At 45.3% G+C, this 25732-nt stretch overlaps 2 protein-coding genes across 2 annotated transcripts in view; one reads left to right on the plus strand and one right to left on the minus strand.

Moving 5' to 3' along the window:
* The window catches only part of APEH (acylaminoacyl-peptide hydrolase), a 67549-nt gene that overhangs the window by 34445 nt on the left and 7372 nt on the right, over positions 1 to 25732 (plus strand). The window contains exons 36-44 of the mRNA XM_082212077.1: positions 571 to 659; positions 1910 to 2045; positions 2820 to 2906; positions 3227 to 3307; positions 4278 to 4366; positions 5147 to 5337; positions 5606 to 5708; positions 6246 to 6352; positions 25260 to 25418. Of these exons, the coding sequence (XP_082068203.1) occupies positions 571 to 659; positions 1910 to 2045; positions 2820 to 2906; positions 3227 to 3307; positions 4278 to 4366; positions 5147 to 5337; positions 5606 to 5708; positions 6246 to 6352; positions 25260 to 25418 (1042 nt within the window). The remainder of the gene's footprint in view (positions 1 to 570; positions 660 to 1909; positions 2046 to 2819; positions 2907 to 3226; positions 3308 to 4277; positions 4367 to 5146; positions 5338 to 5605; positions 5709 to 6245; positions 6353 to 25259; positions 25419 to 25732) is intronic.
* On the minus strand, positions 12015 to 14357 carry LOC309527620 (taste receptor type 2 member 7-like). The gene has a single exon (XM_082214439.1). It carries the CDS (start codon positions 13499 to 13501, stop codon positions 12590 to 12592), a length of 912 nt encoding a protein of 303 aa, XP_082070565.1. The 5' UTR covers positions 13502 to 14357; the 3' UTR covers positions 12015 to 12589.

The raw sequence follows: 25732 nt of genomic DNA on the forward strand, positions 1-25732 counted from the left end.
TGTTTCTTCATTTAATCCTGAGTTCAAGTGACTTCAAAGCCCATGACACCTTTGGTAAAGGCTGTTCTCCAACTGGAGCTCTCACAGGCCAGTGTTTACCAGTTGTCGGTGTTTATACTACAGTTTTTTAGATTTGCCTACCTACCTACCCACTCTACAGTGGTACCTCGGGTTAAGTAATTAATTCGTTCTGGAGGTCCATTCTTAACCTGAAACTGTTCTTAACCTGAAGCACCACTTTAGCTAATGGGACCTCCTGCTGCTGCGCCGCCATAGCCCAATTTCTGTTCTTATCCTGAAGCAAAGTTCTTAACCTGAAGCACTATTTCTGGGTTAGCGGAGTGTGCAACCTGAAGCGTATGTAACCTGAAACATATGTAACCTGAAGCGTATGTAACCCGAGGTACCACTGTATTCTCTTTCCCCCCTTAAATAAGCAAATAGCAGTGTAGCAAGGAGACGTTTTCTCTCAAAGCCAGGTGCTTTCTTTCCCTCCTCCTTCCCAAGTCATAGATGAATCCCTGACAGCCCCGATAACTCCTAAGCAGTATTCTCTGTAACCCGTCCTAGGTACTCTAGAAGGTAGCTGGACCCTGCTGGGAATTCAGCAGGATCTCCTGGTGGTGAGCTGCTCATCTCCCAATTGCCCTCCAAGCCTGGTAAGAAACTTACCTTGCAGGTCAAGGTGTGGGCTGCTTCACCCTCCAATCCCCTCCCCATTATTTCTAGGGGAACCTGATAAAATTGGCAGGTGCCGGAGTGAGCTTTCATGTTGTGCTCTTTTTCATAATGCTTGTATGTGAATTTTTAGCAAGGCTGTAGCCAAAAAACCCAATGTGAATGTTTCTTTAGTGTGACTATTGCGTTCAAATCACAGATATGCCTCTGTAGCCCTCCAGATGTTGTTGGACTCCAACTCCAGCCAGCACGGCCAGTTATCAGGGATGCTGGGATTTGCACTCCAACAACATATGGAGGGTCATAGGTTTCCCAGTCCTGATTTTCACACTGGCCTAGTTCACACTGAGCCATGGTTTGTTTGCTAGCAGCAAATCACAATGTGAAACCAAGATTTATTTCTGGCTTATGAGTAATGGTTTAATTTATCTGTGGTTGGTGCTATGTCCAAATTCAGCTGCCTTACTTAACCATGGTTTATTTGGCCACTTCACCCATATGCGCAACAGGCTACAAAGGAACTGAGGGAAGAACAGCCGGAAAACAAACCAAGCTTTAAAAAGCTGTGGATTGTTTGCTCGTATGTGAGATGATATGTGGTTTGTTGAACAAACTGTGGCCAGTACAAATTATGGTTTAGCATTACATTTTAATGTGGTCACTGTATATAGCAACATAGAAACAGTAAGCAATGTCATCTCGGCAATACCTTCAGAAAGAAATCTCATCAACCTTGTGCTTGAAATAAAAGCTCATCCATGGTTTGTGCTAATTATAGTTAAGACACCATAGGCAAACCATGGTTTTGAGCTGCTTGTTTGCTTTAGTTTTCCTTTTGTTCAGCACTCATTTTTCCTTGAAACAATTGGCTCCAGAGGTAGAGTAACATCCATAATTGAAGTTTATGAATTCTGGCAAACTATGGTTTGATATCTTGGTTTGGCAGCTTATCACAAACACTGACTTTTGAAATAATATAAGTTCAGCCATAAAACAAGCCATGATTTGCACTTACAAACCACGGTTTGGCATGCCAGTTGAATACATCCTTAGTGAAACAAGCAGTTGTGTAAATTCCCTTGTGGATTGCAACAAATGCAGACTCCATCAAAGATAGATATTTGAGGACAAAGCTAGTGCTATATAGGCTACTTGCAACACTAAGAGATCTTGTGCAGCACGCTGTTTGGTCCTTCAGGTTAAGTAACGAACTATTATACCTGCTTCACAGAAGGTGGGAGTGCTTCCCCCTGCAGGATGTGAGCTGCAACTGCAGTGGACGAGTGTGGAGGAAGCCTCTGTACTGCCAGATATGGAATGGAAGATTCTCACAGTACATCCTCCCATGACTGAGGACAACCAGTACAGTAAGGATGCAGGGACAGGGAGCCTCAGGCCAGGCACTTGACTCACTCTCTCTCACACACTGTTGGTTGTGCTTTACTCTGTACTATGCAGTAAGTTTGTCTTAAGTGGGACTAGGTTTGGCTGTCTGGCATAAGTACAGTTTGTAGGGGGACAGCCTGGCTTATGGGAATGGTCAGGGCTCCTGCATAGTTGAGGTGCATTCTTCATTAATTTATTTTGTGTGTTGTTTTTTTAAATCTAACTAAAGAGTAATCTGAGCTTGGTGTAAAAATGGGGGATAGATTCATCACCTTGCCCTGAGTGCTAGGACAGCCCAAATAGAGTTAAATAGGATGAATGGAATGAAAGAGTTCAGCATTGGGTAGCCTGGATTCTTCATCCATAGTGTCACTGTAATGTTTGAGCTGCAGAGGAAAATTGGAAAGGACATTGCACTGATGGTCCTTCATATCATAAGTTAAAGTCTTAAGGCAAGCATCCCCAAACTCGGCCCTCCAGATGTTTTGGGACTACAGTTCCCATCATCCCTGACCACTGGACCTGTTAGCTAGGGATGATGGGAGTTGTTGTTCCAAAACATCTGGAGGGCCGAGTTTGGGGATGCCTGTCTTAAGGCCTTCTTTTGCATTTGGGGCCCTGAGCAGGAGGAGGTGCTGGGTGGAGGAGGAGGGGTGCCTATCAAGCCCTGGGGTTGCAGGTTGACTTCTCCAGGGTAGTGAAGTTTGAAAAATGGCGCTCAGCAGCAAACAGCTAACATGTGACCTTTTTTGCAGCTGGCCAGGCATTTGAAGCCCTGTTGCTGACTCCTCGGGGGAACAAACGAGGAGAAAAGACATTTCCCCTTATTGTTTCTCCACATGGTAAGTCACCACAGCTCTTTTCTGCTGCCTGCCCTGACAGCTGGCCCCATCCTTCTTTGCTTCCTTCTCATCGTTCTGTTAGGACCCTATCCAAGGTGATCATTTTACATTTTTCCCTATGAGAGCAGAAATCTTAAGACTGAATTCTGAAATATAAAGAGGACATTTCCAACCTATTGCCTATTTTCTTATTTCCGAAACATAAACTTCTCAGCTTCTAATTGTGAAGGGGATATATGACAGATCGGTGGTGCCTTGACTTCTCTGAATTCTTTCCCCAAATTGGGAGATGGCCTTTAAAGCTGACATTCTGTTTCCAGGTGGCCCCCATGCTGTCTTTGATGCTTGTTGGCGTTCTAAAATGGCAAGTCTCTGCCAGTTGGGTTTTGCTGTGCTCATGGGTGAGTGCCAGGTGACCCCTGTCTCCCAAACCCACATACACTCCTTGCTGCTACTCCTGAGGGCTTGATGATAGAGTCAGCACAAGCATTTTACTGTGTGTCTAACAATCCAGTGTACAGTTGTGTATTGGATGGGAGAAGGATGCCTTGCTGAAAAAGAATAGCCATTTGACTTCTTGAAGGATGTCCTCAAATTTCCAATTTCTTCTCAGCCCTCCCACCTGCCCCCCTTGAGAAAAAAAATGCCATGAACAAGCCAGGAAGTTATTTCCAGTTCTGCAGAGCTGGGTTAAACAAGCCTTTTTCTGATTCATTCTTACTGCTTAAGAAATGACTCTGCTTGAGAAATACCTCAGCAAATTTAGTATGCATTGTGACAAAAAGAGGGTGAGATTGTCTTGGTGTGTCCTAGCAGAGGTTGGGAAACAGAACAAGAAATTCCCTGTCAAATGGCCCTGAAGGGGTTCTATGTGTGTGAGAAGACAATGGAGCCTCATTTGACCTAAAGCTAAGGGTATGCAGAGGCAGAATTTTCTGTACTCTTCAACCCAGGCAGTGGCTTGCAATTCAGTTTCTAGGCAGCACTTAAGCCAGTTTCCTGGTTCAAATTTTGTGGCGAACTGTGATTTGCCTGGAAAACAGGAAATCCGCTCTCAAGCCAGACATGTGCCAGGAGTAGAGAAGCACTCAAGCCGAGTGCTTGTTTCCATTCCAACAAATCAGTTTATTGTAATGGCAACATTATGTGTAAACTGGACGAACATGACAACAATATCCAGTAAGTGTGCCATAGGAAATTGAAAGCAGGATATTGTCTTGCATGTGGTTTGTAATAGTTTCATGTTCAGACATAAGTGTTCCTTGCACTGCATGTTCACTGTGCCAAGCACACCTCAGGGGAACAGAAAAGCTCTGAATGTCCCTTGATGCCACAACCACTCACACTTTGCTTTGCCTTTTTTCTGGGCAGTGAATTACAGGGGTTCTCTGGGCTTTGGGCAAGCCAGCATCGAGTCTCTAATCTCCCATGTGGGAGTGCAAGATGTGGAGGACACACAGGTCAGACCCTTTCCTTTCTTTCCCCATTCCCTGGGGTAAGGCCAAGCTTTGACAATAGAAGAACAAAGGATGATAATGGCACTGAGTATCAGTTTGCCCTGCTTATAATAGCAGGCAACCCATTTCCCCTTTAGCAGCTGGTGGGGCTGCATGGGTGGGGCTCTGTCCCTGTACTGGCTTCCCAACACCATAGGCTGCTACAGCTTACTGAAGGCTGAGGGGTAAGGAGTTCAGCGCATAGTGGCAGGGTCATTGAATGGGCTCACAGTGCACCATGCTACGGGGTGGGAAGGAGAGGTAATCACAAAGCTCACCTAAAATTATCTATAGGCTCTGCACACATGAAGACTGTTCTGTTCAACCCCTTTTCATCTCAGCAGCTTGTGAGAGGTCATGGCAAAGCCATACCTGCCAGCTTGACTGATGGCATAGATCTTCTTGGTCAAGTGTGAGATATGTTTTTGAACAGCAGAAAACCCCTGGACCTTGAGCCCAGGGGCACTAATGGGTCAGCTCCATGCAGAGACATCTGTAGGCAGTTCTCTGCCAGCATCCCTCAAGAAAGCACCCTCTGCCTTGTGCAATCAGTTGATGTTCACTGAGCTTTGGAGGATGAGGTCAGGAGGGGCTGGGGAATCACATGTGAGAGTGGATATGATAGGCTACAGGCTCAGGATTGAGGGCTGCCTTCCCCACCCCTGTTGGTTGAGCCTTTTTGGAAAGAGGCTTGCACCAGTCCCTGCAAACATACCTGACTTTGACTTATTTTGGCTCTGGCAGCTGGCAGTGAAATTGGCATTACGGACGGAACCTCTGGACCCAGATAGAATTGCTTTGCTGGGAGGGTCTCATGGTGGCTTTGTCTGCTGCCATTTGATTGCCCGATACCCAGAGATGTACAAAGCCTGTGTAGTCAGAAGCCCTGTCATTAACATGGCCACTCTACTGGGGACCTCTGACATCCCTGACTGGTAAGGAACTTAACTTCTTCATTTTTTCTGCCTTGCCCAAGCCATTTTCATTCGCCCATCTCTCTGCCATGTCCCCTTCCTGTGTCAGTTTGAAGCAATCTCCCTAATCCTCACTATTCAGGTTGCATTCACCCTCTCTTCTTCTCTGACCCCATTGCCCCACTCAACAAGGCCACTTCTACAGCTGTCTGAAAATAGTTTTTGTTTGGCTCCTTGATAGAGCTCAGGATTGAGGGCATGATGCTAACAGACTGCATCGTTTCCATAGGAGGTATGCAGTGCTAGGTCTCCCATACTGCTTTGAGAGGATTCCTACTGAGGAAGACCTGACTGCCATGCTGCTCTGCTCCCCTATAATTCATGCTGCAAAGGTAGGAGACAGTTAGTGGAACTGTTCATTGGATGTAGCATGTGTCCCTCTAGGAGGTGCCGTTTTTTGTTGGGTCATTCCCTAGCCCACCCTTTGTGGCATATGTAGGGCTCTGTGTATTGCCCCAGTTTGGCACCAAAACTGTACTGCTGCTTAATTTGCATCTGCTTTTGCAGTATATAATTCAGCATCCTGAGAACCATTATGGCTGAAGACAGACTTGACTGTACATGAAAAATGCTTCCTGATATTTGAGCAGCCAGAAGAAAAGCTAAATAGGATTTCTGGAGTGTGTGCATAATCTCATTGTCCTTAATGGCAGCAGGGATGCCCTTGACTATATCTATAAACAGCAGAAGACAAATAGGCACCTAAGTTCCACTGGCTTCATTTGCATGGTCTATATAGCTGCAGGGTTCTAATTTTCTTGGCACAGCATTTTTATTTTTTACTTTAGTGAAAAGGAAGATTTTGGTACTTGGCTCCAGGCAAGAAGCAGGGCCTTGTTTTTGTTAGTCTCACCCTCCTTCCCCTACAGGTGCACACACCATTATTGATGTATGTGGGTGCCAAGGACCGGCGAGTGCCTCCATACCAAGCTCTGGAATATTACCGTGTGCTGCGAGCCAGAGGTATCCCTGTGCAGTGAGTTCTCATCCTTTGCCTTCCACATATTTGGGTTAGCAATCTTCACACTTTTGCTTGAATGGAATCCCATGCCCGGTAGCTGAGCTATTCTCTCTTCCAGAATGTATTGAAACAATCAGTGTTTGTCTCTCACAAAACTAATCCAAATCTGAGAGCATGCATACTTTGAGGAGTGTGTGTGTTCCTTGTGCAATCCTTCTGTTCCCAAAACATGCCAGGACCCTTCTTCCAAGCTTTTCACATTGCATATGCATAACGGCTCTGGTTTCTCCTCAGTGTTGTTCCTTATGTTTGGCCAAGGCCTTCTCTTAAATATGGAGAGTGAACACACCAGGGAATTAAGGTTTCTCTATATTTGACTACAGTACACTTGGAATCACTGGCTTGGTGGCTGTTGGTGAAATAGCACCCTCAGTCACTTCCACTTGATGTTCATGAAGCTTCTGAGCCCTTCCTCGGTTTGCTGCCCCATTCATCTTGAGGTGGTGAGAGTGATTACCTTCACACCCTTCTGGAAAAGTGCATGGAATTGAATGGGGAAGCTAGAAGAGTAATGCTTCTCACTTCCTCCTTCAGCTGTATATGCCTAGACTCAGGTCAGTACCTGAGCAGCTGAATAGTAAGCAGAATAACTAAGAGGATAGGAGAGGAAGGAAAGCAATTTGGGAGTCTAGGAGGAGGACAGTGGAGCAACAGGTGGCTGGTGGAGGGAGGAGGCAGAGAGGTGAAAATTGGGTGCTGCAGGAGTCAGTAGAGAAAGAGAATTAAGTTCCAGAGAGCAAAGGCACACACATGTATTTGCAAGTTGGATACAGTAAAATTGATCCTCTTGAAATGACATAATTTATTCTTAAGTATCACCAGCATCATTGTGTATGTCTGCATTGACTGAACCATGAAAACGACAGCTCTGGAACTTTCCAGTCCTGCCATGGCACAAAACCCTGGATCCAAGGCACAGATCATCCTGGGAATTCTAGAGGATCAGCTTTAATTCTGCTGGATCTGATTTTTACCCAGACCCCATAGGAAAGCTAAGTCTCTCTCTGTGTGTGTCCGCGCATCTGTTGTGAGGGGAAATGATTTGAGAAGGTGACAAAGAGAAAAGAACAGCCGGGGAGGGGGGGGCTGCTGATGGCATTCTCTCATAATTCCAAATGTTCCCAGAGGACCAAATAGGTTGGTGACTCCTGAGCTATGCCATCCTTGCTTCCTTTTGCCCATTGTGCCTTGCCTAAATTAGATTTCTTATCAGGAGAAGCAGCAAGCTAACCAGTAGGTGGTGCTGGTGCTTCAGTATCTATCCTTTCAGTCAAAGGGGAGAAATTCCCTCTATGCAAAGCGTACTAGGTACACTATATTATTGCTACTTTGATCAGTTTTCACTCAGTTAAGCAATTGTCCACACTTTGGATACTCCTTAAGATCACTTTTTGCATATCTGTGTGGCATAGTTTCTTTTAAAATTGTAGTATCAGGAAAATGATGCAATATGTAACAAATCTAAAGTTGAACAACTCTGTATCTGGAAAGACTAGCTTCAGCATCTAACTTGCATTACAAAAGAGGCTAAATGGACAGGTACAAGATAATCTGTTAGTGCTAGAAGCACATTATGGAGGACTTCAGCAATAAATATCTGTGGCTGGGTTGCAAGGCATCAATACCAAAGGGGGAAGTAAGGATTGAACTGAGAGAAGATATGGAAGGATAAAAGAAAACATTTCAGAGTTACTTTTATACAGTGGTGCCTCGCAAGACGAAAATAATCCGTTCCGCGAGTCTCTTCGTCTAGCGGTTTTTTTGTCTTGCGAAGCAACCCTATTAGCGGTTTAGCAGATTAGCACTATTAGCGGCTTAGCGGCTTAGCGCTATTAGCGGATTAGCGGCTGTTAAAGGCTTAGCGGCTTAGCGGCTAAAAGGCTATTAGCGGCTTAGAAAAAGGGGGGAGCGGGAAAAAATTGGAACACTCGCAAGACGTTTTCGTCTTGCGAAGCAGCTCAAAAACGGAAAAACCCTTTTGTCTAGCGGGTTTTCCGTCTTGCGAGGCATTCGTCTTGTGGGGCACCACTGTATATGGTAGCTGTGTGGAGACATTTTGGTCATAAATAACAGTATAAGGCAGGGGTGGGACTTGGATGAAACTACATTTTATAATCTGTTCTGTTTTTGCTAACCTGTAAAAAAGGCCATGTACAGCTAAAGGAATTGATTTCATATAGTGGTGTTGCCAGCCCAATGCCCACAGGAACCATGGTGCCTGCAAAGACTGTAACTGGTGCTTACAAGCAAGGTCCCCAGACTCTGAGCTGCTTCTTTTTTAAAAAATGAATGTCTCTAACCCTCCTAGAAAGAAGTTATGGAACCCGTGTGGTGTAGTGGTTAAGAGCGGTAGTCTCGTAATCTGGGGAACCGGGTTCGCGTCCCACCTCCTCCACATGCAGCTGCTGGGTGACCTTGGGCCAGTCACACTTCTCTGAAGTCTCTCAGCCCCACTCACCTCACAGAGTGTTTGTTGTGGGGCAGGAAGGGAAAGAAGAATGCTAGCCGCTTTGAAGCTCCTTCAGGTAGTGATAAAGCGGGATATCAAACCCAAATTCCTCCTCCTCCTCCTCCTCCTCCTTCAAACTGGGTAGGTAGCTGTAATGGGAATTGGGGGTTGCTCGTGCGTAAGTTGCCGCCACTCTCGGTGAGGTTGCCTGGATAAACCTTTCCCTGGCTGGACAGTCCTGATTCCGCGTCTGTCTCAGTCACTGGCAGAATCCGTCAGTGGGCGTTTCCTGAACTTCTTCCAACATAAAAGTTCCTTGACGGATAGTCTCCGCCTAGCCTCCCTGCGCGGAAGTCTTCTGCACAGGGTGGGTGTGGGCAGTGGAGGACCAATGCTCTCCCCGCTGGTCTCTGGCGAAGAGTCCTGGAGCCATCCCTCCGAAACCCGCCTCTGCCCGCCTTTCTCCCTGGTGTAACGCTGATCTCCTTCCCGGTCACTGAGTCCCCTCTTTTCCTGCTGGGACCTTCTCTGGCATCGCTTGGGAGCCCTTCCACCACTCCTGACAGCGATGGCAGTTCCCTGACAGTACCCTTCTAAATGATTTCTGTAAAATGAGTGAGGCTGGCTTCTCCTGCCTGTCATTGTTTCTAATTATTGAAGTTAGAGCTGTGATTGATAAGTGAGTTGTTTGAGCACCAGGCAGCAGGAATTGCTGGGGTTCTAAGGAGCTGCTGTGTCCCTCACCCTTTTAGAGTACCTTTCCTGCTCTGTTTTTCTAGGAGTCCTTGGAGTGCCTGGAATCTCCACTATTTGCCCTACTCTTTTCCCCTATCAACCAGGATGCATTTTTCCTGTGTTGATTTTGTCTAAGATCAGGTTGTTTTCTGCAAATATTACTACACAGTAGGCGAAGCTAGGTGTTAAAGAATCCCCTCCTCAAATAGCAAATGCAAAACATTGCAATGAACCTTAAGACATTTCTGTAGGTGTGGGAACTGTTGTCCAGGCACTCGTTTAGAATTAATTGTATAGTTAGCTTAAAGTACAATGGTGTACATGTCTTATTCAGAAGTATTTCTCCTTGTGTTTAATGGGGCTAACTCCCAGGTAAGTAGGTGCAGGATGGCAGCCTAGGCTTTGGTTTAGGATTGGCATGGAATAAAACAGGGATCTTGATCTGTAACTCCACACTGACTTCCCGTGATAAATTTGAGGTATTCTGGTAGACAGGGGAGCAACAATGGCTGTACACACTAATTTTGTGTTACATTTGTGGCAGCTATTTTGTGACAGGCACCCTCAGCACTCTCAAAATTCAAAATGTGCTCAACTGGTCCAAAGAGGTTGGCAACCCCTGTCTTATATGCTTATTTACTACAAAATCATGGTATGCAAAATATTGGGGAAAGGCTCGGATGCCAAACATGACTGAGTGGGAATTGAAAATTTATTAATAGGAAGTAATGGGGAAGCTTACAAGTTATATAGGTGTTAATGAAGGGAAGGAAATGATTAAGAGACTTGTTCAGAACTGGAAAAAGAATTATGTTTTTTATTGGTATAATAAGGCACATACTTCAGGAACTTTACATTTTTTTACTTGACATGCTGTAACAAGAAACAGGTAGTGAAGTGCAAAATCAAAGTATGGATGTACCATATAGCGTGGAAGTGTTGCGTAGCCTAGTTATGTTATTAAACTTGATATGCATATGCGTTGCATTCCTAAGTAAATTCCAAATGGTGGCTGCAGTACACAGTGGAAACCATAGTTTGTTTTCGGTTGCACTATTATGCCTACAAAGTAGGTTGCAAACTTTCAAATCTTGTATGTTCTTTCTCAGACATAGCTGTTTAAAGGAAATCTTTTTTTAAAGACTGTGTTCCATTTTATAGCAGAAGAGCCGAAGGGAAACAGAAGGGCGATGGAAAGGGTGGCACAAAGACCACCCCTGTTAGTACAATCAGTTTCCTATATCCACAGGCATCAGAATATAGTACAGTGGTACCTCGGGTTACATACGCTTCAGGGCACAGATGCTTCAGGTTACAGACTCCTCTAACCCAGCAATAGTACCTCGGGTTAAGAACTTTGCTTCAGGATGAGAACAGAAATCGTGTGGCGGCAGCGGGAGGCCCCATTAGCTAAAGTGGTGCTTCAGGTTAAGAACAGTTTCAGGTTAAGAATGGACCTCCAGAACGAATTAGGTTCTTAACCCGAGGTACCACTGTACATGGTCCACAGATAATATAACTGGTGTCCCAGAATATCTATTAACATCTCATCCTGCAGAGCAATATGGTTCGTTCTTACAAAGCCAAGTAGGTTGTGGAACACCCATGATTTAGCAGACCTATTTTCCCATGCCTAGGCTAGGCTGTAGGATCACCTGGAGTAGCCAGAAGATGAAGTGATGTCTGAGCTTTGCCCTGAAGGGCAGCTCAGACATCATTAGAATTGCTAACAGAAAACCGCACAAATGCCTTATGCTTCTACTTTTTCATGTTTTCCAAACATCTCAATATAACAAACCTTTGGCTATCACAGCGTAGGACTTACATCAACCTCGACTAATGGTTTTCTAACTTTCTTTCTGATTTTGCATATTATTTTATTTTTATTTTTTCAAATGCTTTTTATTGAGATTTAAGTTATTGCGATAAAATCCAAATCCTAAATAAACTCCTTCTTAGTCCTTTTTCGCAATAATTCATATAATGCTCCTTACAAAACTTTTTGCAACCCTACAAGCGATGTCAATTGATTACAATTGTCTTCCAAATATATCATAAATTTCTTCCAATCTTTCAGGAAAGTCTGGTCTTGCTAGTTCTGAATTTTCCCAGTTAATTTTGCCAACTCGGCATAGTCCATCAGTTTCATCAGGAAACTGATGGACTATGCCATCAGGAAGATCTGACTTAACCGAGGGCTCGTGCCAAGTGTTCGGCGCCCCCATCTCTCAGATCAGGGGGTGCATTGTGAACACCGCTGGCAAGGCAGCGCCCCCCCCCCGTCTCCTGGGGGGGGTAGGAAGACTGCATACTTCCCATAGCAGCCCCTTAATTACCTCGTATGGGTCCGAGAGATGTTATTGTCGGCCATCTTCCAACGTGCCACCTGGTGGCCCCCCTGTATTTCAAAAACAATTTGTAGATATCCTAATAGTCTGAAAACTTAAAGGTCCACAGTTGTGAGTTTGCATTAACCACAGTTTGAAAACAGTGACCCAGTGTTGTTACCTATGCATCATTTCAAAGATAGAGTATTATATGTTTAAAATGCCATTACAAAGTGTTCAAGATTCACAGGATGATGGGGGGGCACTATTGGATTGTTGTTTTATTTTTATTAGGTATTTTGTGGTTTTATATCTTGATTTTATTCTGTGAACCGCCCTGAGACCCCCAGGTATAGGGTGGTATATAAATTCAATTAATAATAATAATAATAATAATAATAATAATAGAATCATTCAGTCAACCAGTGCTAGGATAAAGTTCTCTTTAAGGTGGATGAGCTGTTGAGGATCAGATTAAATTTGAGGTTTGCTTGCTTGCTGGCTGGAAACTGTGGGAAGCAAAAGATTGAAGCCACCTGTCACCATACCATAGTCCCAGTCCAGCTTCCCCATGCCCTTCAGTGTCAGCTCTTTACCTAAAAAAAAAAAAACACAACAAAAAAAAGCAACCTAGGGCAAACTACATGACAATTATGACATTTAAAATACCTGTGATATTTTTTAAGGCTTTGCTCCTGAAAGAATCTGGGTAGCTGCCTGCTTGAGTTTGGGATTAACAAACACCAGGAGGATACCGTGAGCAGAGGGGCACATTAGCTGCACCACTGAACACATTATTGAACCAAATCTCTGTTCTGATTTTTCAAAGTATTGAAATACAAGCAATAGGTGTGCCATGTAAAAAGCGACATAAATGATCAGGAAGGAGAGCACTGTCCCAGCTGCCTTGATATGAGCTTCTGTTTGGCGGCTCCTGAAACTGGCTCCTTTACCTGTCATATTGCAGATATGTCTGCAGAGCGAGGCTACAACCATGATGGAGCAAAGTAAAGTCACAAGAAGGGGACAGCTTGAACCAGTAATTAAAAAGAAGAGTTGTAAAGAACTGCCAGTTTCTATCCATGAGTGTCCTTGAGTCATGTTTGTTACGTTGGCTGTTGTGGTGTTCTGATGTTGCACTGAAATGTTATGAAATGCATAGACAGAAAAGAGCAAGGAGGCAGCTAGAGATGCTGCAATAAGCCAGGACACCAGGTGCGATATCCTCAGCTTGCACCAAAGGAAGAGGGAGTGGGTGCTGTTCACTATCTTGATGCAATAGAAGACGCAGAGCCAGGCAAGGAGCCAGTATCGGAAGAATATGACACAGCTTACAAAGACATGAATCATTCTCATCATTATGTGGTTAAACTCCAACTTTAAGTAGTAAGTGATTATTACTGGAATCAACAAAACTGCGGCACAGATACTGGACGTTCCCATGGACAGAAGAAGTTGTTCCTTGGCATCGAGGGTCCTGCATTTAGCCCATTCAACAACCATCACTGCAGTTATAAAGCTATTGGAGATGAACCCACAGAGGGCCATGTCGATTACAACCACCAGAAAGGCAATGATTTGGGAAGAAGGCATATTTCCGGGTTCTTGCAGATTGCTGTATAGGTAGTTGTTTGCCAGCCAAAGTTGTTGAGTGCAAATAGAGAGTGCAAGTGTGGTAGCAGATCAGCGACACGCTTTTTAATGCATTGGGAACTATTCAAATGAACTGTGTGTCAAACTACCAATTTCCATAATGCTTTCATCTGGGGTAGTGGTGTTGATACTAACTATATAGAAGGGCTTCCTGTCACCAAACTTTGTATGTATCAGGAATGCTGCTTCAATTTGGTGTATATGTGACTAAGAAAGTTAGCCATAGACAACCCCTTTGTGGCCCGGATTTTACTGCTCACTTAAAGAATAACAGGAGCTGGAAATACTGCTGTTGAAACAAGGAATAATCTGCCTCTGTAAACCACATTTGGAAGATGTTAGCTGGCTTGCTTACCCTCAGGGCCCCCTCATTTTGGTTTCCAGGAACTTCACAGCCAATTCTTATATTTGCTCCCAGATCATAAGCAAATTCTCAGGCCCCAAACCAAAAGCTTGTTAAGCCCTTGTCAGTGCAGTTTACCTTCCTAGTTCCTAGCTGCTCATCTCCTCACTTTCTCACCCAAAATATTGTTTCTTCTTCATGGAAAGATGCACAATGGACGAGGCAAGCTAGAAACCAGCATGTGACGGTCATAGTAGCAGGGTTAGCTCAGAGGCCTGTGTTAAAACACTCTCTTACTTTTTTTAAGCTTTACCAGAAGCATTTCTACTTATTTGGGACGCGGGTGGCGCTGTGGGTTAAACCACAGAGTCTAGGACTTGCCAATCAGAAGGTCGGCGGTTTGAATCCCCACGATGGGGTGAGCTCCCGTTGCTCGATCCCTGCTCCTGCCAACCTAGCAGTTCGAAAGCACGTCAAAGTGCAAGTAGATAAATAGGTACCGCTCTGGTGGGAAGGTAAACGGCTTTTCCGTGCGCTGGTCTGGTTCGCCAAAAGCAGCTTAGTCATGCTGGCCACATGACGCGGAAACTGTACGCCGGCTCCCTTGGCCAATAAAGTGAGATAAGCGCCGCAACCCCAGAGTCGGCCACGACTGGACCTAATGGTCAGGGGTCCCTTTACCTTTACCTATAGTTGAACTACGGAAGCATAAATTTTGGTGACCAGTTCTCAGCTAACTTACTGAATATGCTGAATACCTATTGATGCTTAAATCAACCTCAACCCTGCACTGTCCCGTAGGACACGCAAAATGTGAAACAAGCTTTTAATACTATCAGGTGCTTTCATTTCTTCTTTTTAGTTTTCCCCAAAGGGCCTCAATACTTGTCATCCTGAGTAAAGAAATTTACAGTGCTCAAGGATGCTGCCCATGCCAAGATCTTAGACTCATACTGAGTCAACAGACACAGTCCAACTCAGTTTATTTATTGGCAGTTTTTTCACCCACCATTCACTGAATGTCTACTTGGAAGTTAATCCTATTACGTTATATGGGCTTATTCTTAGGTGGGCGTACATAGACATCTAGGTAATTGATGTGTTTATCTTTCAGATAACGATAGGCTTTTTTTAATTCTTTTGTGCAGGAAGGAGAAACCTATAGCCTCCAGATGTTTCTGAGCTACAGATCCCACCAACTAGCTTTGTTCAGGGGTGATGGGAGGTGTAATTCAGCAATATCTGGAGGTTCACCACACCTGCTTAAAAAGCACTTAGGTTTGTTTACAACTATTTGCCGAAAGTGAAATGTAAATATGGGTCCCTGATAAAGCACAGTGGTAACTATATCCATTCTTTATTTGCATTCCTGTAATTGCCGCTGAGGATTAAGTAGACTTAAGGTGACAGCAGATCATCTATTAACTATGAAAATAATGTTAGGGAAATGTAATGGATATAATATCCCTATTTACGCTGGATTCATCTATTTCAAAAAAGAGAGCCTTCAATACAATCGAAACCTGGGCTATACAGTTGGTGATACAAAACTGCAGATTTGACAGCAGATATAACCAGCTATTGCAAGAAAATAGGAAATAAGGCAACAGCAACATATCATCTCCACGTAAAGACCCACCCAGTACCTTTAAAAAGAGGCATAAGTTAGCTTATCACCTAAACTACACTCACCTAAGCTTGGAAGCTGTATTAAAAGCTGGAGTGGTTAAAAAAAAAAAAGGAATCTTAGAAAAGATATCTAAATTTTCTACAATATGCAGGTGTTGTAATAATGAAAAGTCGACAAGAACTACAAGAAATGCTGGAATAACTGAACAAAGAATCAAATGAAAAATAAAAATATTTCTTTAGACTCAAAAGCTAAAGTGTTCTATACAGTGGTATCTCGGGTTAAGAACTTAACCTGAAACTGTTCTTAACCTGAGGTATCACTTTAGCTAATGGGGCCTCCCGCTGCCGCAACACGATTTCTGTTCTCATCCTGAAGCAAAGTTCTGAGGTACTATTTCTGGGTTAGCAGAGTCTGTAACCTGAAGCGTATGTAACCTGAAGCGTATGTAACCCGATGTACCACTGTATGTGCATATTAGCTGTGATGTGTTATGAAGAACTGGACACACAAAGAAACATGAAAATTTAAAGAATAATACAACATGCCACGGGACTCAATGTTAGGAATATCATTAAAAGATCGAAAAACTAATAATTGGGTACAAGGAAGACTGAAAGTTGTGGTTGTAATGGAAAAGGCCGTGAAGCTAAAGTGGGCAGGTCATGTGTCCAGGGACGATTCAGGACAATGGAATAAAGCAGTGTTAGTATGGTGACCCTACAGTTTTAAAAGACCACCTATGTTCTCTAAGAAACCAGAACTATTTATTTTAGGCATAATGACATCTGATATTAAAAACAAAATAAGACTGCAGTTCATGTATGCAGTCACCACCACCAGGAATCTAATAGCCAGAAATTGGAAAAGGGAAACACCACCAACCAAGACAGAATGGCAAGCTAAACTGGTAGAATATCTAATGTTAGCGAAAAAAATGGAACCAGTGAGAGGAGCCTCAGAAAAGGAGGTAGACAAGGAATGGAAAATGGCGAGAGAATATCTCCAAGGATACTGCAATAGTAGAGGCTTTCTGACGTTAGAAGAATGAGTAACAACATATGGTATTAATACAAAAAACAATAGGGCCTGCTCCCTTCCAGGGCCTTCTCCAACTGGCCCAGGGGGCGTGGCCCAGGCCCTTTCTCCCGGCTATAAAGGGACTCCTGCTGCAGGGAAGCCTCGGACCATCGGCTGGGTGAGGACTGCACGGCCTGCTCCCTTCCAGGGCCTTCTCCAACTGGCCCAGGGGGCGTGGCCCAGGCCCTTTCTCCCGGCTATAAAGGGACTCCTGCTGCAGGGAAGCCTCGGACCATCGGCTGGGTGAGGACTGCAGGGCCTGTTCCCTTCCAGGGCCTTCTCCAACTGGCCCAGGGGGTGTGGCCCAGGCCCTTATTTGGAACAAACTTTTGGGGAAGCTGGGAAGTGTTCTGCAATTGCTTCCCTGTTCTAATGTGTTTTAAAATGTCCTCAAGCAGTCGGTGGCAATTTAAATTTGTATTTCTTTTTTTCCTTTTTTCTCTTGCTGGGGGTGGGTGGGTGTAATGGATATTTGGTTGGGGATTAATTTTAGTGTAATTGTTCTGTTTTTGTTTTCTGTTGTTTTATTGGTTCTGTATAGTTTGTGTTTTGTTTTTAAGGGGTGGGATCAGGGCTGCCTGGGAGTGAGGCCCCAGCCAACACGATGGCTGGGACAAGTTCCACAGGGGGGGAAGCACTGGGACATCCGATCTCGGTGATCATGGGCAGGAGGCGGAGTTACGCTAAGACCAGACCATGTCATTACCGAGGAGGCAGGTTTAGTCGTTGTTTGAAGACTATCCCTGCCTCCGGGTCTGGCCTTGACCAGATGGATACTGGAATCAACAGGGGAAACCCACATAACCTGAAGGTGTTGCTGTGTAATGCCAGGTCAATGGTGAATAAAACCACTGCCATCCACGACCTGATTGTGGATGGAGGATTTGACCTGGCTTGTGTGACAGAGACCTGGTTGAATGAGACAGATGGGCCCGTCCTTGCTGCCGCCTGCCCGCCAGGTTTCTCTTACGCACAGCAACCCAGGTCATGTGGGCGGGGAGGGGGGGTTGCAGTGATTTTTAGGAAGTCATTAGTCTGCACCAGGCGTCCTACTGGGAAGACCCAGTTTTCTGAGTGCATGTTCTGGAAGTTGGGCAATAGGGGCAGTACAGGATTCCTTTTGGTGTACCGACCTCCCCGCTGCACCAAGGATTCCCTGTCCGAGCTGCTTCAGGTCGTGGCGGATGTTCTCCTGGAGACACCTAGTTTGGTTGTCCTAGGGGATTTTAACATCCACGCCGACACGACCTTACAAGGGGCCGCTCGGGACTTCGTGGAAAGCATGGCCTCCATGGGGCTGTCCCTGAATAAGTTGGGCCCAACTCATAGTCATGGACATGCCTTAGACCTGGTATTCACCTCTAGCGACGTGGGTGATCTGACACTAAGTAAAAATGAAACCAAAGAAGTGCCATGGTCAGATCACTTCCTGGTGCAACTGGACTTCTCCGCGACCCTTCCCCTCTGCAGGGAGGTGGGACCAATTCGGATGGTCCGCCCCCGCCACTTAATGGATCCAAATGGTTTCCAGAGAGTGGTAGGGGATGCTTTATCCCATGTTGATGGCCTTTCAGCTGATTCCCTGGTGGCCCGCTGGAATGCGGAGTTAACCAGGGCTATCGACTGTCTGGCTCCGAAGCGCCCTCTCCGATTGCATGGAGCCAGGACAGCCCCGTGGTTTTCTTCGGAGCTGAGGGCGATGAAACAATCGCTGAGACGGCTAGAGCGTCGGTGGCAGAAAACTCACTCCGAATCTGACCGGACACAGGTTAGAGCTCAACGTCGAGCCTACCAAGTGGCGATAGCGACGGCGAAGAAGACTTTCTTCACCGCCTCTATTGCATCTGCAGAAAATAGTAGCAGGAGACTCTTTCAGGTGGTCCGCAATTTAACGGAACCACCTTTACCATCGGGGCCTTGTAAAGACCCCAAGATCTCCTGCAACGATTTTGCAAAGTTTTTTGCAGATAAAATCACTCATATTCGGAAGGAGCTAGACACCACCGTGGGAGCAGGGCCGGGGCGGGAGAGTGCTAGAGCCCTGTCTGGTCAAGTTGCATGGAATCAATTTCAATCCGTTACCCCCGAGGATGTGGACAGGCTGCTTGGACGAGTGAAACCAACCACCTGTCTCCTTGATCCTTGCCCATCCTGGCTTATAAAAGCTAGCCGGGAAGGGCTGGGCGATGGGCTCTGCGGGGTGGTGAATGCTTCCCTCTGTGAGGGAACATTCCCAGATCCGCTGAAAGAGGCGGTCATTAAACCGCTTCTTAAAAAACCATCTTTAGACCCGGCCAGTATGGCCAACTATCACCCAGTCTCAAATCTTCCATTCTTGGGCAAGGTGATTGAGCGTGTGGTTGCTGAACAACTCCAGGCACGCCTGGAGGATGCGGACCATTTGGATCCCTTCCAATCAGGGTTCAGGCCTCACCATGGGACTGAAACTGCCTTGGTTGCGCTGGTTGATGATCTCCGGCGGGCTAGGGACAAAGGTGAGAGCTGTTTCCTAGTTCTGCTGGATCTCTCAGCGGCCTTTGATACAATCGACCATAACATCCTTCTGGACCGTCTAGAGGGGTTGGGAGCTGGGGGCACTGTTATACAGTGGTTTCGCTCCTTTCTCCTGGGCCGTGTTCAGAAAGTGGTGGTGGGGGATGAGTGTTCAGACCCTTGGGCCCTCACTTGTGGGGTGCCTCAGGGTTCCGTCCTCTCCCCCATGCTTTTTAACATCTATATGAAGCCGCTGGGAGAGATCATCAGGGGGTTTGGACTGGGTGTCCATCAATATGCAGATGATACCCAGCTCTACCTTTCTTTCAAATCAGAACCAGTGAAGGCGGTGAAGGTCCTGTGTGAGTGCCTGGAGGCGGTTGGAGGATGGATGGCGGCTAATGGATTGAAGTTGAATCCTGACAAGACAGAAGTACTGTTTTTGGGGGACAGGGGGCGGGCTGGTGTGGAGGACTCCCTGGTCCTGAATGGGGTAACTGTGCCCCTGAAGGACCAGGTGCGTAGCCTGGGAGTCATTTTGGACTCACAGCTGTCCATGGAGGCACAGGTCAATTCTGTATCCAGGGCAGCTGTCTACCAACTCCACCTGGTACGCAGGCTGAGACCCTACTTGCCCGCTGACTGTCTGGCCAGAGTGGTGCATGCTCTAGTTATCTCCCGCTTGGACTACTGCAATGCGCTCTACGTGGGGCTACCTTTGAAGGTGACTCGGAAACTACAACTAATCCAGAATGCGGCAGCTAGACTGGTGACTGGGGGCGGCCGCCGAGACCACATAACACCGGTCTTGAAAGACCTACATTGGCTCCCAGTACGTTTCCGAGCACAATTCAAAGTGTTGGTGTTGACCTTTAAAGCCCTAAACGGCTTCGGCCCAGTATACCTGAAGGAGCGTCTCCACCCCCATCGTTCTGCCCGGACACTGAGGTCCAGCGCCGAGGGCCTTCTGGCGGTTCCCTCATTGCGAGAAGCGAAGCTACAGGGAACCAGGCAGAGGGCCTTTTCGGTGGTGGCGCCCGCCCTGTGGAATGCCCTCCCATCGGATGTCAAGGTGATGGAAAACTACCTGACATTCAGAAAACATCTTAAGGCGGCCCTATTCAGGGAAGCTTTTAATGTATGATATTTTAGTGTTTTTTGGTTTCTGTGGAAGCCGCCCAGAGTGGCTGGGGAAACCCAGCCAGATGGGCGGGGTATAAATAATAAATTATTATTATTATTATTATTATTATTAAATAATGGATATAAGTAGGAAGACGATGTTTGGATCTAATGGTTGCAGCAAGAAGAGTATTACGGACTTAATCAGAAGTATTCACATTTCTTTTTATTTCTGTTTGTTCCACTGTATATAGGCATGTTAAATTATGTGTAGGTAGCTACGATTAATTGAACTGGAACATAGATTTGAGCAGTTTGTAAACTTAAATGCTACCTTTTTCCTTTATGGGAAATCCTTTGCTATTTGTATTTTTTTCTTATTCTTATTTTCTTTGTTTATAAACTCAATAAAGATAATTAAAAAAAAAGACCTATGTGATGGTTGGACCATCCAAAACTAACAGCAGAGCTTATGTGGATGCAGGAAGCAAACAACAGTAAGTGATGGAGAGAACTTGAAGAGGGGTATATCCAAAGATCAGTGGAGGTGAGGAACAGGTTTAAGGGTTAAAATTCTACAAGGGAGGCTCAAGCAGTATGTGGACTGAGAAGACCCAGAAGTGCAAGCTGGATTTCAAAGGGGCAGAGGAACCAGAGACCAAATCGCAAACATGTGCTGGATTATGGAGAAAGCTAGAGAGTTCCAGAAAAACATCTACTTTTGCTTCATTGACTATGCAAAAGCATTTGACTGTGTCGACCAGAGCAAACTATGGCAAGTTCTTAAAGAAATGGGAGTGCCTGATCAGCTCATCTGTCTCCTGAGAAATCTCTATGTGGGACAAAAAGCTATGGAATATGGAATACCGGTAACTGATTGGTTCAAAATTGGGAAAAGAGCACGACAAGGCTGTATATTGTCGCCCTCCTTATTTAAGTTATATGTGAAAGGCTGGACTGGATGAATCCCAAGCCGGAATTAAGATTGCCGGAAGAAATATCAACAACCTCAGATATGCTGATGACACAACCTTGATGGCAGAAAGTGAGGAGGAATTAAAGAACCTTTTAATGAGGGTGAAAGAGGAGAGCGCAAAATATGGTCTGAAACTCAACATAAAAAAAAACGAAGATCATGGCCACTGGTCCCATCACCTCCTGGCAAATAGAAGAGGAAGAAATGGAGGCAGTGAGAGACTTTACTTTCTTGGGTTTCATGATCACTGCAGATGGTGACAGCAGTCACGAGATTAAAAGACACCTGCTTCTTGGGAGAAAAGCAATGACAAACCTAGACAGCATCTTAAAAAGCAGAGATATCACCTTGCTGACAAAGGTCTGTATAGTTAAGGCTATGGTGTTCCCAGTAGTGATGTATGAAAGTGAAAGCTGGACCATAAAGAAGGCTGCTGACTGAAGAACTGATGCTTTTGAATTATGGTGTTGGAGGAGACTATTGAGACTCCCATGGACTGCAAGAAGATCAAACCTATCCATTCTTAAGGAAATCAGCCCTGAGTGCTCACTGGAAGGACAGATCGTGAAGCTGAGGCTCCAATACTTTGGCCACCTCATGAGAAGAGAAAACTCCCTGGAAAAGACCCTGATGTTGGGAAAGATTGAGGGCACAAGGAGAAGGGGACGACGGAGGACGAGATGGTTGGATAGTGTCTTCGAAGCTACAAACATGAGTCTGACCAAACTGCGGGAGGCAGTGGAAGACAGAAGTGCCTGGCGTGCTCTGGTCCATGGGGTCACGAAGAGTCGGACACGACTAAACAACAACATATCCAAAGATGGATGTGAAATGCTGTAGAAGAAGAAAGAAAGATGGCAATATCTTTATTTAGATGCCTGAAAAGTCTAATTCTTTCATTACCTCTGTGCTTCAGTTGTCCCTCGGGATTTGGATAATAACTTTCATATAAGGCAGGAGAAAATGCAGACTAATGTTGAAGAAAGAATGTGTGATTTGAGCACACAGAAAATGCAATTTTACACAATGTTGAGGGAGAGACATTTGGTGTACAATGAAGGAGAAACAATATGCAAAGAACTGGTCATACAGAAACATCAGAGCAGGGGGGGGGGAAACCATGTGCATGTTTACTCAGAAGCAAGCCCTACTCTGGTCATTTTCTTCTGGGTAAGCAGGCATAGGATTGGGCATTGTTCACTTATCTTGATACAACAGAAGATGCAGAGCTAGGCAGAGCCAAAATGGGGAGAATATGACAGGCTGCAAATAGAAAATGCTGTGAATTCTCCAAGTGGTTCCTAAACACTTTATACAGTAATTAATGAAAATTGGAGTCAGTAATACTGTCTCGCAGATATTGGACATAGTTTGGGATGGAAGATGCTAACTAGTTGTGAGGCTCCCATGTTTAACCCATTCAGGGATTATAACTATAAAATCATTGCAAATGAGCCCACAAAGGACCAAGTCAGCTAGAGTTACCCAAAAGCCAACGTTGCAAACATTGTCCAAGGAAATACATGGGTTGAACCCTCTTCTTTTCAGTCACTGGTTCTGGCTGTCCCTTTCATTAATCCCTCCCGCCCCCCCCCCAAAGCTAAGCACTACTATTCATATTGGTTAAGTGTCATGCCACAGGGCAGAAGCTCAGCTCTGAGGACATCACCATCCCAGAAACCTCATCCTCACAAGGTGTTTTTGTCTTTGCTGAAAATAGGGATGAGCTTGAAGCTCCCATGAAATGCAAGAAGGCACTTGGTTATGCTCCTAGGCTGAGAAACATCCAGGCCCCAGGCAATAATCAGTGGTAGTAGTATTACAGTGGTACCTCGGGTTACATATGCTTCAGGTTACATACGCTTCAGGTTACAGACTCCGCTAACCCAGAAATAGTGCTTCAGGTTAATAACTTTGCTTCAGGATAAGAACAGAAATTGGGCTCCAGCGGTGCGGCAGCAGCAGGAGGCCCCATAAGCTAAAGTGGTGCTTCAGGTTAAGAACACTTTCAGGTTAAGAACGGACCTCCGGAAGGAATTAAGTACTTAACCCGAGGTACCACTGTATAAGCATTGTTTGCATTAGACATGACACTAGGTTTTTAGAAGATCAGCCACAACAACAAACTACCATATTTTTCGCTCTATAACATGCACCAGACCATAACACGCACGTAGTTTTTAGAGGAGGAAAACAAGAAAAAAAATATTCCAAATGAAACAGTGGATGTATGATTTTTGTGGTTCATGCTGTGGCCACAGGCATGTGATCTGACAGTGAGTTTGGAGTAGCCCAACTCAAAAATCCTGAGGATCCATGTGGATCCATGCTTTGTAACCACGTTTTTGCACCACTGCGACCCCAGGCAACAGTGGGTGCGTGATTTTTTTGGTGCAAGATGTAGCCATGGACATGCTATGTGATCTGATGGTGAATTTGGGGTGACCCAGTGCAAAAATCCTGAGGATCCATGTGGATCCGTGCTTTGTAACCACGTTTTAAGTGGGAAGGGAAGGAAAAGCACTCAAGGGACAAGAAGCACGCATGGGGTGTGTGGAGAAGGATGCTGCTAATAATGCTATTTAGCGAGCTGAGTGGGGAGGAGAGAGGGACAGAGAGCCTGCTTGCTTTAAAGGAGCCAACCGGACAGGAGCCGCTTACACTCATGTAAGCGGCTCCCCTCCCCTCTCGCTTTGCTCTTTTAAAGCAAGCAGGCTCTCTGTCCCTCTCTCCAACCCACTCAGCAGCTCTTCTCCCGCTTTACTGTTTTAAAGCAAGCCACGGAGGAGGGAAGGAAGGGGAACCATGGATCCTCTGCTCACGACTGCAGCAGATCCCCTGCCACCCGTAGGCATTCGCTCCATAACACGCACAGACATTTTCCCTTACTTTCTAGGAGGAAAAAAGGGAGTGTTATGGTGCAAAAAATACGGTACTGCTTCTGGTTGAGAAGTGCTGAAACCAGGACTGGCTTATACCATAGAGCAGGCATTTCTAACTCCCAAGAGACTGTGATCTACTCCCAGTACAAAAAAAATGGCAGTGATCTACCCATTGTCAGTGGAGGGAGGAGGAGCATGCGTGGGGTGGGTGGGTGAATTCCCCAGAGTTGTTGAGCTTTTGGGGGGAGGGAGGACTGCACAAAGTTTTTTGTCTCCCCCCCATGACTTTTTGTACACGATAAGGATCCCGCAATCTACCAGGATCAGCTGGGGATCTATCAGTAGATCACTATCTACTGGTTGGACATCCCTGCCATAGAGGTTTTTCCTGACTTATCACAGGGACACCCTCATTCCTCAGAACAAGTTCCAGCTGAACTGAGGTACTTGGTAACAATAAACTTAGAGTTGGAAGGAACCCAGAGGGTTGTTTAATCCAACCCTTCAATACAGGATTGATTGCTGCTTTAATTGATATGTTTATCTGTCAAATTCTGATAGGTTTTTCTTTCATCAGTATCTTTAAAGGCATAAATTTGTTTGCAGCTGTTTACAGAAAGGAAAATGCAAAGATGTGTGCCAGAGATAGCAGAGTGGTAAATATATCCCTTCTGTATTTGCATCCCTGTGATTGCTGGTGAGGATTAAACAGGCTTGAGACAGTGCCTTTGTTTAGATTTATGAAACTTCTAATTCTTTCATTACCTCTCTGCTTCAGTTGCCCATTGGGATGTAGATAACAACAGAACAGAAGGAAATGCAGACAATTCATTTGACCAATATGGTTCTACATGTCTATACTTTGGAATAGCTGCTCTTTTTTGTATAAGTGAATATGGAAGGTCAATATCCAATCAAATGGCTCTGAACTACAGCTCACACATCAGTCATAAGGATAATCCCACTGCCCTGCAGATGAATAGATGGGATTGCTAATTTCTAGTCATTCATATTACTTACTCATTCCGACTAGGCATAAACATTGCAAGCAAGGTACTCAAAAGGGCTGTTGAGATGCCTATAGCAACAAATTGTTCATTTGAAGTTACCCACCAGCTCCTAGTTTTTCTGCTGAAATAGACATCTCAGTAGCCCTTCTGTGTTTTGTGCAGTGCAATTTTGGGGAAGATAGCTGTGGAGTTGGGAGGTTCTTGTGGTGACTTTGTTGCCACTTATTTGGTTGATTCCCAGAGATGCCCAAAGCCTGTGCAGAAAGCTGCCCTGTCATCAACATGGCCACTTTACTGGGGAACTCCACCCACCTCTAACTGGTAAGGAACTTACCTAGTACAATAGTTCTGCCTTATTAATTGTAGAGTTGGAATGTTTAGTCAGAGCCTTATTTCTTGTTATATGAATCCATTGGTTCAAGTCCTGCCCTCTGGAGCAGGAGTGGGGGGGGGGGAGCTTGCTTCATCTTTCATATGACAGCTGTTGAGATATTTGAAGATGGCTAGCATATCACCTCTCAGTCTCCTCTTTTCTAAGCTAAACATACCCAGCTCCCTCAACTGCTCCCAATAAGGCTTAGTTTCCGGACCCCTGATCATCTTGGTTGCCCTCCTCTGCACATGTTCCAGCTTGT

This window comes from Podarcis vaucheri, assembly GCF_965113315.1.
Source record: "Podarcis vaucheri genome assembly, chromosome: 2".
Lineage (NCBI taxonomy): Eukaryota > Metazoa > Chordata > Lepidosauria > Squamata > Lacertidae > Podarcis > Podarcis vaucheri.